Source organism: Xiphias gladius, chromosome 11 (assembly GCF_016859285.1).
Source record: "Xiphias gladius isolate SHS-SW01 ecotype Sanya breed wild chromosome 11, ASM1685928v1, whole genome shotgun sequence".
NCBI classification, from domain to species: domain Eukaryota; kingdom Metazoa; phylum Chordata; class Actinopteri; order Istiophoriformes; family Xiphiidae; genus Xiphias; species Xiphias gladius.
The window spans coordinates 1,295,194-1,316,730 of NC_053410.1; the positions used below are offsets into that span (position 1 = coordinate 1,295,194).

General features: G+C 42.3%; 2 protein-coding genes across 7 annotated transcripts in view; both read left to right on the forward strand.

Annotated features, from left to right (window-relative positions):
* Positions 1-15,823, forward strand: part of ldb3a (LIM domain binding 3a) — a 76,148-nt gene extending 60,325 nt beyond the window's left edge. The window contains exons 7-14 of one of the 4 annotated variants that reach the window (XM_040139723.1): positions 143-256; positions 3,565-3,621; positions 6,421-6,617; positions 6,727-7,126; positions 8,156-8,336; positions 9,694-9,814; positions 10,598-10,713; positions 11,592-15,823. In XM_040139723.1, the coding sequence (XP_039995657.1) occupies positions 143-256; positions 3,565-3,621; positions 6,421-6,617; positions 6,727-7,126; positions 8,156-8,336; positions 9,694-9,814; positions 10,598-10,713; positions 11,592-11,681 (1,276 nt within the window). In that variant the 3' untranslated portion in view covers positions 11,682-15,823. The remainder of the gene's footprint in view (positions 1-142; positions 257-3,564; positions 3,622-6,420; positions 6,618-6,726; positions 7,127-8,155; positions 8,337-9,693; positions 9,815-10,597; positions 10,714-11,591) is intronic. The other 3 variants (XM_040139724.1, XM_040139725.1, XM_040139726.1) reach the window with 3 other exon arrangements.
* A 3,111-nt stretch (positions 15,824-18,934) lies between these two features.
* Positions 18,935-21,537, forward strand: part of bmpr1aa (bone morphogenetic protein receptor, type IAa) — a 69,626-nt gene continuing 67,023 nt past the window's right edge. For 2 of the 3 annotated variants that reach the window (XM_040140208.1, XM_040140210.1), the window contains exon 1: positions 18,942-19,175. The gene's annotated coding sequence lies outside the window, so the exon portion shown is untranslated. Of the gene's footprint in view, positions 19,176-21,537 lie in introns of all 3 variants that reach the window. The other variant, XM_040140209.1, reaches the window with a different exon arrangement.

Here is a 21,537-nt window from a genome sequence, read left to right on the forward strand (position 1 = left end):
ATGATCTTTGGCCTTAACTAATCTTCCTGTGTATAAACAGCATGTATACAGTGCATACATATGAATGTATGTACTGTATACATGTGTGTGGCTCCAGCCCAGATTTGCTCTATTGCTCCTAATGCCCCCTCCTGTGCTGTAGCCCTACTGAGCGTGCTCCAGCTTGCGCCGACGCCGCCTCTGCCGCTCCTCCTGTTAAGGCTGCGGTGCAGCCTCTGGACCCCTCCCCCTCTTCTCCCGACCCCGCCCCTCACAGGTAACCAATTAAACATGATTTTATTCTGATCACATGAGCTGCATTGTTCCTTGATGTTAAAGTGTCAGTCTGGAAGATTTCGGTCCCGGTGGTAATGGTGGCAAATGTGGTTTAATACTGAAGGTCACAGAATTCTGGGGGCAGCAAAACGAACTATTGTTGTTGTAATAAAGAAGTCAGGCAATGATCGGCCTTCTCCCATCATTCTGAGAGTCTGCGAACAGCAGGGCACAGTGACAGGAGCCGGTTACCTGGCTGAGAAGTTGAAGGTGTGCAGCCTGTCGCCCGCAGCTCTTCATCTAACGGATCACAGTGGCCGCTCCTCCTTCTTCCGTTGCTCCCTGCAACATTTAAAACTGACCCGCTGCCCGTAGAACGACCAGAATGACCGTTGTCTTGTTTTGTCGGCGCACTTTTAATGAACGATAGCCGTAAGTGCTGAGCTCACTGACAAACACACTGCATTTCCCCTTTGACTACTTCATAATAAAACTCAACTTGTGTCTCACGGGTTAAATGCTTTTAATGTGAAGCTGCAGCAAGCAGGAAATGTTCGGTTTGCGTCGGCAGTAACTTCTTACAGCGTTTTTCCCAGGAATGTCTCCAGAGACAACAAGTTCATAAAAGTGCAAGTATATAAATATTGCAGTACTTTCATCGGTGGCCATTGGCTCAGTCAACACAGTGTTACCTCATTCTGCGATACATAGGGACTTAACAGACATTTATTTCAATGAAAATCTTCGAGGTTGACACTTTAAGTTCTGTTTCAGTGAGAGACAGTTTGGAGGAAACATGGAATCATTCGTGCATTAAGATCCCTAATTAATCTTAAAGTGCTTCTAATGTTACCAGTTACACATCACAGAAACTCGTGCAAGAACATTTTCATTTACTTGTGCTAAATCCCTTGTCCTTTTTCCAGGGAGGATTTCCTGTGCAAGTGTTTCAGTTAAGATTTATCAAACCCCCATCACTGCACAAACTCGCTGTAAATTGCTCATTTGGACACTGGGTGTCAAGTGTACATTTGTGAGACTTTATCAGCATTGTAGATTCCACCATCTGCTCCATTCATGGGTCAGATTTATTCAGCAATGAGTAAAGAGAAAAACTTCAAATCCTGCTGTTGGAAACCGACTAAACAGAACATGTGTACCAGTGTCAGTGTTCCTAACAGGACCCGAAACAAAGGGAAGAGACGATTTAGCTGCCAGTTCAAATTACAGCGTTACAGAGGTCAGACCATCTGTACATGACTCAGATGACAGGCCTGGATCGCCTGTGAATGTCGTTCATCCCTAAAAGAAATTGTAAATGCAAGAGAATTAACGAGTACCACAAATTCTCGTTAATCACCCGTACGTGCCACATAAAAATAAATCTGTTAGTACGAGTGGTTCTAGCATGAGGCCCAATAACTTCTTCATCAATGTCACAGAAAACCGAGATTTTGACTTTTAGCTATAAAACCCGAGCTGTGTTCAGTGAGTGTGTTGCCCAGCTCTGCTTAAAGCTTGGCAGGCAGTTGTTTGGACATTTTTCGTTTGCTAATCACTGTATTTGGCAGATACATGGCAGTATTTTAGTTTTATGATGACTGAAAAGAAAGTTTCGCTGCATGAAGTGCCTTGATGTAAGTAAAGTCACATGCAGCATGTCACTTTCAAAACATCTGTTTGTCACATTTTGCACAAAACATCTTTTTTATGTTGAGCTCAAAGGTTCATTAGTGACCATGAAAAATGTAGTTTGACAAAAAAATATTCTAAGCACAAATACAAGTTTTGATGCAAATAAGGCGGATTTTAATTTAGATTGATAGTTCAGTCTTAAATGCCAATTAAGTGTCATTTTAATCTGAAGTTTTGCAGAAGTGTCAATATCGATGTTTCTGGTTGTTGTTCGACTGTTGAAACTGCATTCGTAGGCAAATCTCTACAGATAATTACAATAAACATTAAATTTAAAGAAAAAGGAATAAAATAGGGTACAGTAAAATTAAATAAACACTATTCAAAAGAAAACTAGACAGGGAAAAAGAAGTTATAGAGAAAGTTATAGAGAAATAAAACAAAAATGGTTAAATATTATCACAAATATCTTGAAATAAACAAAACCGGGTCAAAACCCAGCATATGTCTGGACCACGTATGGTCGGTGTATGAAATCGAGGGCGTAGTTGAAAACTATTGTGGAACAGCTGTTAACAACTACTTTCAGTAGAAGGTAGCTGAAAAAAAAAGTCGCTGAAGGGGTCTGAAAAGTCAGTAAATCTAGCAACAAAGGCGCTAAGTTTGCAACACTGCCTGTGAACGACCCCCCATGACGCAATAGAAAATTTTCACGCCAATTTATTTTGAAAGAGCGACGACCCATGGGGAAACTCCAGCACTCGGCCAGCCGACCAATGGTGTAACTTCATCACTCAGTCAATCTGTCACGGACATTCGTGTTCGTAGGGCAGGTCTCGCTGCTCCAGTCCAGCCAAAAAGAAAATAAATCTCACTCACAGTAGTAAAGAAAATCACACCATCATGTTTACTGATGATACAAGGATTTGAAGTGACATAGTCGTGACATACAGAGAAATATAGACCCTCTTGGCTCTCCGTAGGGTCGAGTGACCGTTGTGTGTTTGATGTCGGCTACGATACCAGTTTGTTTGTGTGCGTTTGGTTGTGATCCGGATCTGGGATTTCTGCTCCGGTAGGATTTTGAGTTTGTAGCCAGACGTGTTGCGTTTGTGTGCTGGTGGGAAATTCCAAACATCTGCTAAAGTGCCTGTTTGTTGGCTGTCTGAAGGCTCATATTGTGCCGATGGTGTAATGAGTGAGACATGTTTGCTCCTCATATGTTAGGGGAATTCCTGTGCTTTTTTACAGAACAATCGGAAAACCTGTGACATTCAGTTTTATCAGCTTTGAAAGTAACATGTTAGCAAACTTGACCTGCACCTGTCACAAATACGGTGACCATACTGTCACAGTATTTGTGACTTCCTAAGTCCAATATTCATTCTCCTTTTAGATCTGTTTTTTGGTCTCTCCCAACTCTCTTTGGAGGTTGTTTGATTAAAACATACTGGAGATGGAGCTGATTATGGACAGATACTGTAGATCCCACGTCTGTTTTAACCTGTAATGAAATGCAACAAACTCAGTACAATAAAAAGCAAACGGGGCACATGAAGTGAACTGAAGCATCACCAGCAGTCGGTGTTGCTCCAGGCAGCCTACAGCTCAGGTACAGGTACAGGTTGCGGATCGTCATGGTGACCAGTGCTGTTGTTGTCTCTACACCTGCAGCCAGAAGCGACAGTCTGCCGCTGGTTACAGCCTCCAGCACAAAGCTGCAGCCTTCAGGTACAGACACCTGCAGGGATCCAGCGCTTAAGTCCACGTGCTGCCAGCGTTTAGTCCTCCACAAGCTGCCTCCTTCTCTGCGCTACGTAACACACCATCTGCCATTAAATCGGAGGCTTCTTTTTCTAAAACTCCTCGCAGTACCATGAGTGGATTTAAGGCCTCAGTGTGCTTCAAATTAACCAATATGCATGGCGTGTCGTTCGGTCTCGTCAAAGTGAAAGTGTTTTTGTCTGTTCTGAATGTCCGCACTCGAGAGGGAGGTGAAAATCCTGTCATCATAGTCTCCTCCTGGATGCATCCCACTGCCTCCCTGATCCCTGTCCAACAATTCTGAGTCTTTCTGTCTCTTAGGCCTTTTCCGTTACTGGAATTTAACAACCCGTAGATTAAGGTGAAGACAGATGTTCTGCATTTGTCCTGTAAACTGTAGATTGTTTGCACGCTATGGGAGGTGGTGGGGAGTAAGTTAAAAGCTTGATCACACTTCCCAGAAACTTTCAGGGAACATGGGTATTTTCAAAAATCAAACTGCACTATTACAGTACATATGGTTAAAAGTCACTCTGCACACTCACAAACCAAACAGTGCATAAAAAAGTCAACATTTGTCCTGGTGTCGCCTTTTTCAAGGGAACAAAACGTTCTGGTTTGTAAAGCACAGTGGAAAACGAAGCAGAACCTAAAACCTTGACCTTACAATTGGGGACAATGGAGAACACTAATAGGCGTTTTCAGCTACAGGAACATATTTGGACCCGTTGTCCTGGGTTCTGCTTTTGTTTCCACTGTCCTCCGCCCACTTTAGAGACAAGTTCCGGGAGCTACGTTTCCGCCCCCCTTCAAGAGGTAGTACTAAATCCAGTTCCAGGTCCTCGCAGTGGGATGTGGTGGGTGTTTGCAGGCTGTTCCTCGTGATTGGTCAAGCACATATGTTGTTGCATTTAACTAGAACAATCACAACAACACAGCAGCAACCACCATTTCCCTTATGTGTGTACATAAGCAAGGACTTTTTTGTAATGGAGGACGATGGGCAGCACAAATTGGACAAATGACAACATCTGTCCCGCTGTCACTTTTTCAATGACGTGTTTTCAAAATCCAGTGGCTAAGCAGGGCAAAACAGACGTCCTTTGACCTACGATTTCTAAAAGGTTCAGTTTATGGGTCGACAGGTTTCTGTAGTGGAAAAGGCCTATTTCAGACAGTCCCCTCTCGAAGAAAAGTGAGGGAAACACTTGTGTGAAGAATGAAAAGGGACTAATGAACGTGTAAAGTGGGCGTGATTGTCAGATTGTTGTCACATCTGATCCCAGCGTTGAAAAGGGCAATTCAGACGCCGTTAGACGATCCAGCAAGCACTTTGTTTGAAGCATACCGAGGCCTTTATTTTTAGAATGGGTGACCCTGATGGGAATTGAACCCTTAACCCTGGCAGTGTTGGTTCATTGCTCAGCTCAAGACATAACAACTTCATCATTTCATCATCGGAATAATGGGCTGAATCTCTCCTAACTGGCTCCAAAGGATGAAAGTCCAGCTTTTACATGTACACTAGTTGTTGTAACTGAGACTGTCTGAGCTAACAGCGTTTTTCTGGCGTCAGGCTGGTCTCAAATCCTCTTTTGTTGCACTGGTCTGCTAAAACTTTCACTAACATTTGTGTATCCTTTGAATGTATTTTGTGTATATACAATAGTAACATAAGGCCCTGTATCATGTAGAAATACTACAGAAACAACTGTTATATGTGAACTAGTCGTTTCTTTGACCTTCAAGTCAACAATTCTGTGCCTGACACATGGAAGAGAGCCGGGTAAGTATTTAGACTGGCGTTCAGTGTTGAAACTACTGATGCAACTTGGTCCCCTTAATGAGTTAAAATGTTGCTGGAACATGAAAACGTAAGGTTCACAAAATCAAACCCCTGTTGATTAAAAGCAACAGTTATTATTACAGGATAAAGGTCATTGAAGTGAAGGATCCCATGTTTCCGAAGTTTGACCAGTGCGAGCGACCGAGAGGGGGAATATTTCAGACTGCTACACTGACTCTGACCCTCTGTCCCTCTTGATGCAAATGCCAACAGATAATTAAAAATATATGTATATACACTGTATATCCCAAAGTTAACGTAGAAAGGTACAGGTTTATTATATCTACCTTTCTACCTAATCCTAATCTACCTTTAATCTGGATCATACAAATTATTTTTTGCTTTGTGGTTTTGATCTCTTTCTCGTGTTTTTGAGTCTCTTTGCGTCTCTGTGGTTTTTTTTGTCTCGTTGTTGCTTTGTGTCTCTTTGTGGTTGTTTTGTGTCTCTTTGTGGTCGCCCAGTCGTCCCACTCAGTAATCCAGGGGGTGAAACTCAGTTGCAGGAACCAAGTTGCATGAAAAGGTTTTAAGCGATCCAAGAAGATTTCCGCCAAGATGATCTCGCTGAGGGAGGTCTGATCTCTGTATTATCTGATCTTGATCTGACCTTCTCTAAACTACTACACACTACACAGACTGCTTGCTTGCAGCAGAAGCAATGATGTGGGTCAAACTTTTTCATCCCCCTCCAGCCCCCCCGTTCAGCCCCCCTCCTGCATCAGGAGGCTGCAGCCCCCCCCCCCACTAAAGTCAAACCAAAAAAGAGAGAAGCGCCACATTGACGATCTACGCTGAGGAGGTCTGATCTGTATGATGGATCTGATCTGACTGACCTTCTAATACACACTACACACACACAAACTTGCAGCTTGCAGCTTGGAAGCAATGATGGGTCAACCTTGTTTTTCATCCCCCTCCAGCCCGTACGTTCAGCCTCCTGCCATGCATCAGGCTGCACAGGCCCCGCCCCCGCAGCACTACCAGCCAATCCCGCAGCACTACCATCAGCCCCCCACGCAACACGCCCCACCCACTCAGCAGAGCTCCATTCAGATCCCTCTTGGCTCCGCCCCTCCCAAGGTGGTCAGCACCGCCTGCATCTACCCCTCCCACCCTGGTGAGAACACCTGGAAGCGGATTCATAAGACACAGATCTGTTCTTGTCAGAGAAGTGATTTTGCCTCTTCATCCACTGGAAGCTTTTCTAATGTCTTCCTCACCTCCAGGTCCGGCTCCAGGTCCGGCGCCGGCGCCGGCTCCAGCTCCGGCTCCAGGCCCTCCTCACCCACGCCCTCAAGCCGCCGTCTCGGCCCCCCCTCCGGCAGCTGCTGCCTCTTCCAACAGACCCCCCTGGGTGACCGACACCAACTTCGCAGATAAGTTCGACCCCAGTAAGACCACCACCACCACCTCCATGAAGATTCAGCCACTGCCCCAGGCTGCCCCTCCTCCACCAGCGTACATCCCCAACCACTCCCATGCCGCACCTGTAGCTCCCAGCCCCGCCCCCATCACCCCCAGCCACGCCCCCTTCCCGCCAGTGGCTAGGGGCGTGGCCCAAAGGGCGGAGAGGTTCGCCGCCAGCAGCCGTACGCCTCTGTGTGGAGCCTGCAACAGCGTCATCAGGTAATTTACACCTGACTCTTCTTTTAGAGCAGCTGTCTATTTTAGTTCACCACCTGCAGCTGCAGTGTTTCTGCTGGGCTCTGGTAGTGATTTCTTACACACACAGAGAGATATGTAGTGTTGAGTATGAACAGTATATGTGATATAATTGATTAATGGGTAATTATTTACCCTTTACTTAAACCAAAAATCACAACCTCAGTAGCACCGTAAGATGATAATTGAAGGATTTCTCAAAATTTCAAATGTAATGATGTGTAAATTAGGATGAACGTAAAAATATAAAATCTACTTCATTATTAATTATTAATTTGGGGTTTTTAAATCAAGGTGTTATTAAGGGGTTCAGTTTTTCAAATTAATGGTGAAATTATAGGATCTTTGGTCACCAAGCACCTTGATTTAGACTGAGGAGTTTGTCGTCTTTTTACATTACGGCTTAATAAAAGGAATTTTAAGGGATCGTTTTTTCATCATGAATGAGACGCTGATGTCTAACAACCATAAAAGTTTCTTCATTTTACCCTCATACTTTATATTAAGGCTATTCAAAGGCAAAATGACATAAAACTATACGATACAACATACATATTGTATAAACTTCAACATATACAGAATAATCACAATTTCAAATCAATTAATTATGATTTTAGATATTATTATTATTTTTCTTTACTCTTTTTTGTCCGATTTCATCATTATTTTCTTGATTAAAAAATGGCTTTTGAACATGTCTTTGGATGGATTTTACAGTCAAAGTGAGTTTGTAGGAAATATCCAAATATATGTCATATAAACTACGCAAAGCTACTGCATAGAAGTTCTGTTGTATGTATATCTTCATAACAATATAGTAACATTTTCATTTACTTTGGACATCTAATGCTGCAAAATTAAAAAAGTGCGGAAAACAAGACAAGAAAGTTGCAGGCATCATAAAATCAGACCAAATGATGCTGATGAAAACCTGGCGCCTGAAGCAGAATGAATAGAGGAACATGTTGTTGTTGTTGTTGTTGTTGTTTCCAGGGGCCCCTTCCTGGTGGCCCTCGGCCGGTCCTGGCACCCCGAGGAGTTCAACTGTCACTACTGCCACATGTCTCTGGCTGACGTCAGCTTCGTGGAGGAGCAGAACAACGTTTACTGTGAGAACTGCTACGAGGAGTTCTTCGCCCCGACCTGTGCCCGCTGCAACACCAAGATCATGGGGGTGAGCCGCTCCACCTGTCCACCTGTCCACCCGTCCACCTGTCCACCTGTCCACCTGTCCAGCTGTCTGTTACAGTGGTGCATTTTCAGCCTGAGTGAAGTTTAAAGGCTCATCCTGTTGTGTCTGGCAGGTCTGAGCCGTAACTGCTGAGCTTTTCTAAAAAACATAATTTCTGTCTGTAACTGAAACTAAAAAAGAACTGATTCATCTTACATTTGGTCATTTTTATGGGCTTTTTACCTCTTACATTTTCTAGGGCTAAATAATCTGCAGGGTATTTTCTGACGAATCGTTTTGTCTCTAAAATGTCAGTAAATAGTGGAAAAACGCCTGTTAACATTTCCCACCGACCAAGGTGACGTCTTCAGGTGTCTTGTTTTTTGTTTGTCCGACGGTTCAGAAGCCAAAGATGTTCAGTTTACTGTCACATGTGACAAAGAAAAGCATCAGATCCTCGCATCTGAGAAGCTGGGAACAGCAAAAGTTTGGCACCTGCTGATTAATTTTCTGATAATGGATCAATTGACTAACTGAATACCGACAAAGCAGAAGTTCTCATTTCTGCCCCAGATGTCTCTTCGCCCATAGCTGGGAGAAGGTCTTGGTTCTCTTTGCTCCTCTGTTAAATCAACCCTCCATAGTTTAAAACTTGTCCTGTTGTCTCCCCGGCTGAGATGGAGATGATTATCCACACATGTATTTCATCCCGTCTTCACTACTGCGATTCCCTTTTCACAGACTTCAGTGAGACTTCCCTCTGGCGCTTACAACCGGTCCAAAGGGCTGCTGCCAAGCTTTTGACCAAGTCCTCAAAAAGGTCTCATGTGACACCGATTTTGATTTGGAGGTGTTGTGATCAGGTTTAGGGTCTTGCATGGTCAGACAGCTGCCTGCATTCAAGAGCTTCACCAGGACTCTGAGCTCCTCTGATCTGGTTTGCTGGTTTGTTCCTGGCTCCAGGCCCGAGGAGCTCTCTTCCATTGGACTTAAGATCTGTGGACGCCTTTAAAAGGCAGCTCGAGACTCACCTGTTCAGACAGGCTTTTGTTTGGTTTTTAGTATCTTATTTTATTTAGTACTTTGACATCTGCTCTTGAAATAAAGTTGCTGGCTTACTAAATAAAATGGTGCAGTGGAGGGCCAGTAACAAAAAGATGGAACTAGAGGACATCGGCTTGGTCTGATTCACTGAGGCCTGTTTCCAGATGAACATTAGAAAGAGTTTGTACACAAAACGAGGACCGTGGCCGTTGTCTGTCATCATTCACACTGAGAGCTCGTTAGAAAGAGATGTCTCCGGAGGAGTGATTCAGCGGTTTTAATCCTCATGTGGGCTCCTGCCTGTCGTGTCTTGCAGGAAGTGATGCACGCTCTGCGGCAGACGTGGCACACCACCTGCTTCGTGTGTGCCGCCTGCGGCCAAGCCTTCGGGAACAGCCTCTTCCACATGGAGGACGGAGAGCCGTACTGTGAGAAAGGTACGACGACGCCCATTTTGTCCCGGACCCGTATTGATAAATCTTGTATGAGTGACACGGCGGAAGTTTGTAAGGAAGCAACTGAAGTTTGAGCAATGACTGACATTTATCAGTGACCTCCTCTGACTTACAGCCGCCTCTCACCAGATCACATGATTCATCAGAGACGGAACGGAACATTAGAAATGATCAATAATCCAATATATTTTCAATGTGTAAATATGGAAACAGAGAGGAATTAACGGGAAATTGTCTGAGGCGGAAACTAAACTCTGCCGAGAGACGTTCTGCTGCCGGTGGACGAGGTTCCTCAGAGAAACCAGACCTGGAGGAGAATCTAGTTCCACGCTGCCGAGAGCAGACGTGAAGAGGATCCGAGACCGGATCGCGTCAGGGTCACGTTTATTCTGATAAATGACCAAAAAACAGAGGAAAGTGTTGTAACATCGAATCAAATGTTTGACTAAAACTACTCTGTTCTTAATGATACAGCTTCATTATTATTATTATTATCGTTACAACCTGGGCAGACTCTGCAGCTCTCTGACTTTTAACAGACTTTTTAAATCAAACCAAATCTGATGAATAGTTTTTACTCTTGATTTTGTGAGTAAAAGTGACAGATTTTTCCTTTTATCTTTCACTTCAGTCCAGAATCGGACTTTTAGCGGTTTCAGTTCCTGGTCTTTACACCACAGAGGCCAGAGGTTCATCTCCCCAAGCAGTGAGAATGAACTGAAACGTGTATTTCAGGCTGTCTCTGTCTCTGTTTGTCTCCCTCAGACTATATCGCCCTCTTCAGCACTAAGTGTCATGGCTGCGACTTCCCTGTGGAAGCTGGTGATAAGTTCATCGAGGCTCTGGGTCACACCTGGCATGACACCTGCTTCGTCTGTGCGGTAAGAGCCAGAAACGGTCAACCATTTCCACCCGGGCAGACTGCTTTGCTTTTATTTGTCCAGGGTTTTGGGATTCCTCCTCTCGGTTTTCCGTTCCCTCAAAGGTCAGAACGGCCAAGATGGTTTCAGGTTGATCAGCAGCACAAATTATTCGCAACTCGACACGAAAACACGGTGCAGATTTACTTCCCTTTTTTCAGGCAAATTCAGTTTAAAATTGTGGTCTGATAAATGCAGGTGCGATTGTTGTTGCTGCTGCCTCTTTTTGAAATTGATTTTTGGGCCAAAAGAAGGGGTTGACATGGACGACGTCATAGTCGTACAGGAAGGGGGTCTTTCACTGGCTCCTGTAACATATATTCAGCCTTCCTCCTTTTAATTGGACGTATAAATCCTGTCGCAGTGTGAGGGAGAATCAGTTTTTCCACACAGTTTATTTCACTGACGACTGCAGTCCAGTCGCTCTCTGTTGGAGGATTTTGGCTGCAGCCAATTCCATGAGATGGATTTGGAAAGATTAAAGGACAAGTCAAAAAAAAGATGAAAACCATCAGCTATTTTTTTTCTTTTTTTTTTTACTGCTGCTGGGATTTTTAAATGTCACCTTCCAGCTGTGAGCAGCAGCACAAGATAAATCTGATTCACCTTCACTGTTTATGGGCGGAGGCATAAATCTCAGAGACAGATAACTCAAAACCCGAACAAATAAAACCAAAACTATTTGTCTGGACAGATATCACTGGAAGGAAGAAAGCTGTTTGGTTTTATTTTGGTGACCCCACTCTTAGATCTGGACGGATGTGCCCCGGTGATCTCAGAGTACAGACTTCAGTTCTCTGTTGTCACCGTAACCACTGCCACATGTGTTGTAACCGCAGGTTTGCCACGTGAACCTGGAGGGCCAGCCCTTCTACTCAAAGAAGGACAAACCTCTGTGCAAGAAGCACGCCCACGCCATCAACGTGTAGACCCGCCAGCTGCCCGTGGATCTGCTGCCTCGCCGCTCACCGGGGGCGACACCGGCGGCCGCAACGACGAACACAAGCCGACAACTGTTACAGATGTGTGTAAACGCTCTTTATTCAAAATACACTTTGGTTTGAGACTTTTTTTTGGTGCATTAATATTAATGTTTAAAACAACGCTGCCTGATGATTCTGCTTCAAAAACAGGAACTTGTTCTCTCCTGTCCATCCAGCTCCCTTTATGACGTACTGTAGTTTCATTTTTATAACGTTTTCTACCAGAAACTCCTCGTGTGACCGCTTTGCTGCTCAGTTCAGACGTGGAGGATTTCAGTGGAGTCTGGAGTGTGCCAAATGAAATGATTGTGGACTTTTTCGGTGTTTCATTGTAGTCAAATAATACACTTATAAATAGAATAAAAGAATAAATAAATGTAGTAATACATGTAACTAAATGAGTAATGCAATAAAAATGTAAATAAAAATGTAAATAATAATAATAATAATAATTTGCGGCTTGATAGTACCTCATTTGTACATTGTTTTAGACTCGAAACAACTGAATAAATGTACATGAAAATGTCCATTTTAACACTTTTCATTACTTATTCTGTCTTTAATAAAGCAATAAGTAATTTTAAAATGTTTCGTTTAAAAGGTTTTGTAAAATTCTTTTTGCAATTATTTTTTTGAAATTCAATTACTATTTTATTAGTTTGAGACAAAATAAGGAAACAGAATCATGATTCTATTTTTTTTTTAAATTCATACATTTACAAATAGATTATTAATTGAGAATTAAACACAGAGAAATTCTATAATTATTCCAGCGGCACATTCGAGGCTCCACATGTTTAAACTACACAGCTGTTGTCTTGGTACTGTACCAATATTCACTCTCTTTTTTATCACTTCAAAACAAATGAAAATCATTCATGTTTGGTTCAGCGCTACAAAGTAAAACCACAGACTGAACAGAGACTAGAACTGGAACAATGAAGCATTAAAGTCGTTTATTTCCTGTTTTTTGCTTTTAAAGAGAACACGGCTGCCTCTGCTGTCAGTCCCGACTTAAGTCTCGAAACCGGGCTCGGACCCGGTCTGTACTCAGACTCGGGCAGATGTGTTGGTGGTCTGGAGCGAAGTGGTCCGGCTGCCGCTGTGTGACAGTGAACTGAACGGCAGAGCAGCGCATGGAGAAGCCTTATCTGACTGAGACTGACGCGTTGCTAGAGGCGAGAGTGGCAGTGAATGTAACGCGGATGTTTTAGGAAACACTCTTCGCCGGCCTCTGTCCAGCTGGTTTACCTGTGTGAAAAACAAGTCCAGGCGCACAGTGACGCCGCGGTCATCTGTTCATTCACAATGGTTTATTTATTTTTTCACAGTTAATATGGTAGTTCCCTCTATTTGGCTCTCTCCGGGTCCCTCCGGGTCCCTCCGTCCCCTCGGAGGTCCCAGTCAAAGTTGACTTGTCAGGGTTTAGCATGGCTGAACTCTTACTGAGCGCTCCGGGGGTTTAAGGCTCTGACAGTCTTGGACGTGGACAGAGAGCGTTCTGTCTATACTGCACCAGCGCGTCTGCGGCTGGCAAAAGTACACTTTCCTAAATTTTAGTTCTTAAAGCACTAGTCTGACATTTAGGGAAACACGCTTGCTCGCGTTCTTGTGGAGAGTCAGATGAGAAGGCCGGAAAACAGTCCTGCACACAACCTGCAAATTGTCCCTTTTACACCCACGTTTTTGTACAGATGAAATAGACCAGATATGCCGTGTTAGCCAGTGGGCGTTAGAGCCGCTGGCAGGTGGACGTCGTTCCCTTCGGGCAGAGCCAGGCTAGCTGTTTCCCCCCGTTCCCAGTCTCTATGCTAAGCTAAGCTAATCTAACCGGCTGCTGGCTGCAGCTTCATATTTACTGCGCAGACATGAGAGTGGGATCAGCCTGAACATCACAACAACTCTCAGCAAGAAAAGCACATAAGCACGTCTCCCGAAATGTCTCCCTATGGCTTTATTACCGCATACGGAGACAAAATTAGAGACAAAATGTAACGTCACACAGGCCGTCGCCGGGTCGAAGATGAGAAAGTCGACTTTGAGCTTTACTTGGCCTCCATGTGCGAACCCACTAGTCGTCGCCATTCCCTCTGAACAGCCGCGTCTGTCCTCTACACAGGCGGACGTATTCACGCCAGCGGTCCGGACTCCTTTCCCGCTCCCACGCAGTGTTTCAGTGTATTTGCAGTGGTTTTTCCAGGTGAACCTGCTCAGGCGAGGCTGCGGCAGAGTGCTGACGGTGTCTGAAGATGTGATGCGGGGGCGTAGCTACTAATCCCTCTTTGACTTCACGTGCAGTAGGCTTTACAATGCAACAAATAACCTTGAATTTCATATTTATTGACTATTCTGACTGTGTGATATTTATTTCAAAGCTAATATATCGTCACTGCTGCGTTCAGTGCTCCTCAGATTATTGGTTGTTTAATCCGTGTTTGGTTGGTGAATGTTTGGCATCACAACAGTTGATTTTGATGATGGATTTTTTTTCTTTTTATTTTTTCTAATTACACTGTAAATGTTCTGAACTGTAGAATGTTTATTACTTCAATACCACTTAATGTCTCTGTTCACACTGCAGGCCTTCAGACTGGGTTTTCTTTTTTTTTTTTTTAAATGATTATTATTGCGGAAACTGTGAAGCCACCAATTTCCCAAAAGATGATTTGTTTTCTTTTAACTTGTGCACACAAGATCTTTAAAAACAATATATTTTGGGACTTTGGGGGCTCCATAAGATACAACTTTTACCCCATAAAAATGTGTTCATAGGCTGATGCACTTTTCACAAACCTCTTTGAAGCCATAATCCTGAAGATTTTCAGTATATAAATCACAAGTCTTGGTTTTATTTTCTGGCGGGCATTTATTCTGCTATAGAAATTAAAAGTATTTACACTCACTTGTAAGTGGCTTTGTATAAAAGCGTCTGCCAAATGAGTAAATGTAAATGTTGGAGGAAATCCGACATAGTTTGTGCACTTTGCATTCGTCACGCAGTGACGTAATCTGGACGAGTGACACAGTAGAGAGCCTCAGGGATTTTGAAGAGGTAGCTACAGTGGTTTATGAAGAAGACATCAAATTGCCATCATGGCCAAACAGGTGGGGAGAAAAACAACCCTCCGAAAGTCAGGCGCCTCTGTCCCCAGTAGTAGAAAAACCTGTCATTGTAAACTGAACTCTGGCTGGCTGGTAGCATGAGGACATCTCGAGCATTAACCACCAGTCACCAGGTGAGAAACTGAGGGGTTTCCCATTCACTTCAATACAGGCAGCGTCTGGTGGCCACTAGAGGAACTGCAGGCGAACCAGCTGCAGTATAAAGCCTGATCCGTGTCAGATCCTTGTTGCTTTGCTCCAGGTGCGTTGATTTACGCTCCGTTAAAGGTGCGCAAGAGTAAATCATGGACGGAAACAAAACAGATCGCGCTGTTTTAGCCAGTTCACACCCATCCTGGTTTTTGAAGGCCTGCAGTGTGAACAAAGCCTCAGATACACCGAATAGATGATTTAGAGCAGATTTCACTTTTCAGAGAAACTTAAAAGACTTTGACACAAGTTTCTGTGGGGACACTGAAAGTCTCCCTGCGGTGCACTGTGCCTTACGCCACTCTGCGATCTGTTTCCGTCTGACTGGCACACACACTCGGCCAGGTCTGATGAGTCCGTGCGCTGGTGTACAGTTTATACTTGGAATATTTTATACAGTTTGTGTGTGTGTGTGTGTGTGTGTGTTTTTTTTTTTCAGGGAGTGAATGTGTGCATGCACAACGGTTTGGTGCCGTCATTACTAGTTTGCATTTGTGTCGCCGCGTCACGAGAGGAGAGACGCGCTAACCCCTCTGTTTAACATTATTAAGAGTGTTTGAACTGGTTTCGGTGACAACGAGCTGCAAGTGAAACATTACTGATGCCACATTATGACTGAAGAAATGAAGGCAGGATGGAAAGAAGCCGAAGTCACACTAAGACTCTCCTAGTTGTCGGAGGTCCAGCTGCTTGACTACATTTGATTAACAGGTTTTGATTGTTTGAGGAATATTTGTGTTGCAAGTTGAATAAAATGCACTTCAAACACTTGAAAACATTTGTCTGTTCACGATACTTTACTTCTTTCCTGCAGGGATCTTCAAGTTAAGCCGACGGGATTTAGTTCATGTGTTTGCACGTCAAAAACGTTTACAATTCTTGATTAAAAAAAATGTAATTTAAGACACTAACATATATACAAACACACTTTTACCTACATATATTCAGATATACAGTACGTGCATTTAACGTAAACAACAGCTCGTAGAGGAGAGGGAGGCAGTTGACGTTTTCTACAAAGACTTATCCTAAAAGCTCAAGGCAAGATAAACAGATTCACATGAAATAAAAATCAGACTTCGAATCAGAATCCGGTTTATTGCCAAGGAATTGGCCTCGGTGTCGAAAACATACAAAAGTAAGGGAAAATGCAAATACTGAAAAAGTCAAGCGATGGAAAGAAAGAAATTTAAATGATAAATAATAAAAATGTAAATGAAAAGAAAAGAGCTGTACAAATATACAAAAATATTTACAAAGAGCAGGTGGAAAAGTTCAGAAATTTCAAAATAAATCAAGAAGAATTAATAAAAATGAAGGGATAGAGAGACTACTACAAAATAACAAAAAAAAATGTATATATATCAAATCCTCATTTCTCCTTCCACATGTCCACCAGTCAACAATGACATTAGAAAATTACCAATGTTTGTTTAAGATGTTTTTTTGTTTTTTTGTAAAGTAAAGGAAGCTGACCGACGATATGTAAGTTTGGATCCCACACAGCAGCTCCTCAGTATCTGAACGGAAATTTAACCACATTACTGGAACATGAATGAAGACGGAGATGAAAAGTCTGAGGGACCAGTGAGACGGTCGTGTGTAGAAATAACATGTATTAGGTTCCTAATTGCGTCATTAAAGTCAGGACGTCAAGATCAAAAAGAGGAGTTCACAGGGGAAAAGAGTCCATTCTGGATAAAAGACCTACGGTAGAGTCTTCAGGGTTTGTTTTAAAAAGCCTTTACAGGAGGAAAGAAATATTTCCCGAGCAACGTCAAAAAGGGAACGAGGAAAAAATGTCCACATTTCAATCTTTCGAGGCACAGACCAGCGCTCTTTACCTCTCATAAACTTTTTCCTTCTGCGAGGAAACGCATAACAGTACAGTTGCAGTACAGACACAGAGCTCCGTGGAAACTCATCCACTGTGTAAGTCTGAGCATTTCACACCAGTCACCTTTAACTGAATCTCACACAAAGTCCACGTTTGAATTTACAGCAGCAACGTGAATGTTGTTTATACAAAATTACAACTACTAACTTTTATCGTTTTACTAAGACATTTTACTAAAAAACCCGCTCTCTCCTGCGTCAGTTTGTATCATCCATTCCCTCAAAACATTTATACACAAAGTTCCTCTTTCAGTTCTCATTCTCTATCCTTTGTCATCTGTTTTCTTTAACTCTGACACTCAGATCATGGGCTCACAGAAATGTCAGAAGGTTAAGTTCAGTGTTGCAACATGGACTGAATTTGTCACAACTTACTGTCAAACCTAAGCTCATCATTGTTCTTACTTTAGATCTATTATGACTCATTATTATCGTTATTTTACTGGATGGTTATTATCAGAATTGTTATAATTATTATCATTATTAGTAGTAGTAGTAGTATTAGTAGTAGCATTAGCAGTAGTAGCAGCAGTAGCAGTAGTAGTAGCAGTAGTAGTAGTAGCAGTAGTAGTAGCAGCAATAGCAGTAGTAGTAGTAGTAGTAGTAATAGTAGTAGTGACAGTAGCAGTAGTAGTAGTAGTAATAGTAGGTAGCAGTAGTAGTAGTAGTATTAGTAGTAGCATTAGCAGTATTAGCAGCAGTAGCAGTAGCAGTAGTAGTAGTAGCAGTAGTAATAATAGTAGCAGTAGTAGCAGTAGTAGCAGTAGTAGTAGTAGTAGTAGTAGTAGTAGTAGTAGTAGTAGTAATAATAGTAGCAGTAGTAGCAGTGGTAGTACAGCTAGGAGGCATTGTGCTCCTTTAACCAACACCAGTGGGCGCCTGAATTGCTTTTAGATTTGACTTCAAAATAAAAGCCTGCAGGTTTCTCTACAGGACTGAACAGTGAAGCTGTGATTGGAGGCACAGAGTAGGAAAAGAACAAGGCGCTCTCACTCCGCCTCCAAAAAGAAATCCAGTCAGCTCTCGATGTAGTGAAGCCTCTTAGAAAAGACTGAATTCTACTGTATTACTGCACTGGTTCTGGCAGTAGATGCTGGAGGCTGTTGTAACATGACACAGTTATCTGTAAAGGGAAATAAATATCTATCAGCCTAAACATTAATCATGTAAAACTCTTCTAATTTATAGTATGATAGTCCTATACAATAATCTTAACTCAAGGTCCTCTTACTAGACCCTTTAACTGCATCACAAGGTCTTCATCGGCGCGTGTAGTTTGCTCAGTTGTGTGTATTTTGTGTATTGTGGGCTCTGACTTCTCCTCCTGTGGAGAGCAGACGGATTATTTAGGCTTTTAATGTAGAGGCACTGGGGGAAAAAGCCTCCACCTCATTTTGAAGAATGGGCAACAACATCGGCTCAACTGGCTGCACTCAGTTGTCAGTTTATTAGGAACACCCAGCTAAAACTAATGGAGTCTGATACAACAGTCCTGTAATAAATCCTCCCTTCATGAAGGTTATGACCAGAAATGTTGCTTTGCTTTTTTTTTTACCACTACGTTGTGTGTATATGGTGGTTTAGCTTTTATGGTTCTCCTTATCTAGATAGATAGACTTTAATGATCCTGTTAAGGAAATTGTCATGTTACAGCAGACTGAGGATAACAATAGAATTAAAGTTAAAGCCACAACTGCAGAATTGCAGACCCGCAGAGCGAGATAACGAATAAAAATACACAATAGTAGCCTTATATAAATCAGGAAAAAACGTATGCAGGTAGAAAACACATAGTGCCCAGATAAGAGACCCAGTGCACAGACAGAGTCTGTCTTTATTATTATTGAAAATTTTCAATAAATTGTTCATTATTAAAAAAAAGAGAGAGAAAAAACAAAACAACAACAACAACAACAACAAAAACAGTCAGTCTTGCCCGGCCGTAAATCAGGTGATTCATTTGGAGCCACCGAGTGATCCATCACTTCAGTCACAGACGATCTTTGTGAGTCTGGTATTTGCTCTCCTCCACCATCAAGCAGCCGAACCACAGAGCGGCCGAGCGGGGAGCCGAGGAGTCCGACGCCGAAGGTATTACACGAAAAACGCTGGGAAATTACGCTTTTATGTCCTGTTATCCCGGTGGGAATGTGGACTGGAACTACTGCTATGAACTAGCGTCGAAAGGAGCACCACGTCCGCGGAAGAAAGTGAAAGAAGGAGGACAGAGAGGTAAAGCAGGATCAATCCAAAACTTCACTCCCAGCCTGCGGGTCTGTGCCCGACTTTTGGGCTGCGTCTACGCGCTGGATTGTGAACGCACTCTTTCGTGTTTACGTTTTGTCGAGTCTAAAAATAGACGTTGCAGTTCATTCTTGACTTTATGAACATTTTGAAAGGCGGCCTGCGTGTGTTTAAATTATACAAAAGAGCGTGCGTTCGGTTCGCGGAAATAAATCACGAAAAACAATCGGGAATTTTGGAAAAGATTTGTGTGTGTGTGTGTGTGTGTGTGTGTGTGTGTGTGTGTGTGTGTGTGTGCGTGCGCGCGCGCTGTTGGGGCCAGGGGATAGACCCATCCCTCTGGCTGCGGTCGTGGAAAAAAAAAAAAAAAAAAAGTTTGTTTCACCTTTGCTGTAGCGCCAAGTTGGGCTGTTTCTTGTTTGTTGAAATGAAAACATTTACTCAAACACGTCCCCGGCGATCACAGACACCTGCGTTGACGTTGCAGTCGTTCACCAGGGGACATTTTGTTGTAGTTTGGTGAAGATATTTACTGCCGACCGCTTGTTAGCCACATTCCTCGTTTAGCTAACGTTGCTGCATAGTTCACACACAGCTCGTCTGTAATTATAGTGAGGCTTGAGCGTAACACCATAGAGTGAACACTTTAGCCAGGACTTCTCGATTTTGATCACTTTTTTGATCAGTAGTCACATTTTCTCTCTAAATTTATACGATATGCGCAAGCTAACGTTTAAACTTTAGGTTAGCGGTCTCTCTTTTTTGCTAACTTTCTAGTTAGCTTTTGCGGGTAGAGTGTGGGAGTTTATTATGTTAAAAAAGGCAAACATGTTCAGTTAAAAGTTCTTTAGATAATGCTGTTTGTGTTTTATTGGGTTAACTTAGTCTTTGCTTTCATTTGAACATCGGTAAGTCAGATGTTGCTGAGGGAGTTCGTTAGCGTCGTTGGCTAACTTTGCATGGAAACAAAACTTTAAATTTTATGATTTTCATCGGTAAAAGTCACAAATAATCTCATTAGTTTCACTTTGTTTTCAGTCTTTTGCAACCAGAGTGTTTGCCAACCTTTCTCAGTCACCAGTGGTGGAGTGTAACTAAGTATATTTACTCAACTACTGTATTTAAGTACAAATTTGAGGTACCTTTACTTTACTTGAGTATTTTCCTTTCATGCAACTATCTACTTCTCCTCCATTACAAAGAAATATCTTACTTTTTGCTCCACTACATTTATCTGACAGCTTTTGGTGCTTGACGAATTAAGATTTTTGCTTGCAAAACATGTGAAGATCTTGGAAAAATATGACGCTTTGTTATAAATAAAAGCACTCAACAGTAAATACACAGTCCAGCTGAAAATATTAGTCTATTGACAGAAAATTAATCTGCAAATATTTTGATAAGTTTCTTTTTTTTAATGCAAAAAATACCAAACATTTCGTGGCTCCAGCTCCTCAATTGTGATGATTTGCTGCTTTTACTGTTAGTTATTTTAATAATTTTAATAATTTATTCAAAAAGAGATTCTGGCAAAACAAAGACTTTGGGCTCTGGGTAATGACATTTCTCATTATTTTCTCAATTTTAACAAACTAAACAATCGATTAAACGAGAAAAACAAATAGCAGATTAATCTGTAATAAAAATAATAATTAGTCCTATACAGAGTGGTTAAAAATTAGCTCCATGTGGAGCAACTACAACAGTCAAATCAGGTTTTTATATTAATGCATGAGTAACAGTAACCTAATGATATATAACACTCACAGGGTCCATATTTCTGCGTTGAGTACTTTAATACATTGAGTACATTTTCCAGATCATATATACACGCTTTTACTTAAGTAACATTTTCAATGCAGGACTTTTACTTGTAACAGAGTATTTCTACATAGTTGTATTGGTACTATTTCTCAAGTGAAGGATCTGAATGCATCCTCTGCCACTGCTGGTTTCTGTGTATTGTTTATTCCTCCACATCGTCATATCTGTCACTGATGTCCTTTATTCAAACAGTGGTGGATGTGATATTGAGATCTTTTGCTTAAGTGAAAGTAGCAATACAAGACTCTAAAAATGCTACCGTACGAGTGAAGGTCCCACATTTATAATTATACAGAGGGAGAATTGCAAAGGTATCAGCATCAAAACATAAGTATCAAAAGTAAAAGTACTCGGTTTATTGCTACTGATTCTTGTGTTAGCAGCATTTTATAAAATATGAGAAAATAATGAAAATTGTCCATCCCAGTATCACAGAGTCTAAGGTGAGCTTTTCAGGTGTCCTGTTTTGTTTTACCAACGATCCAAACCCCAAAGATATTCAGTTTACAATGATAAAAAAACAGAG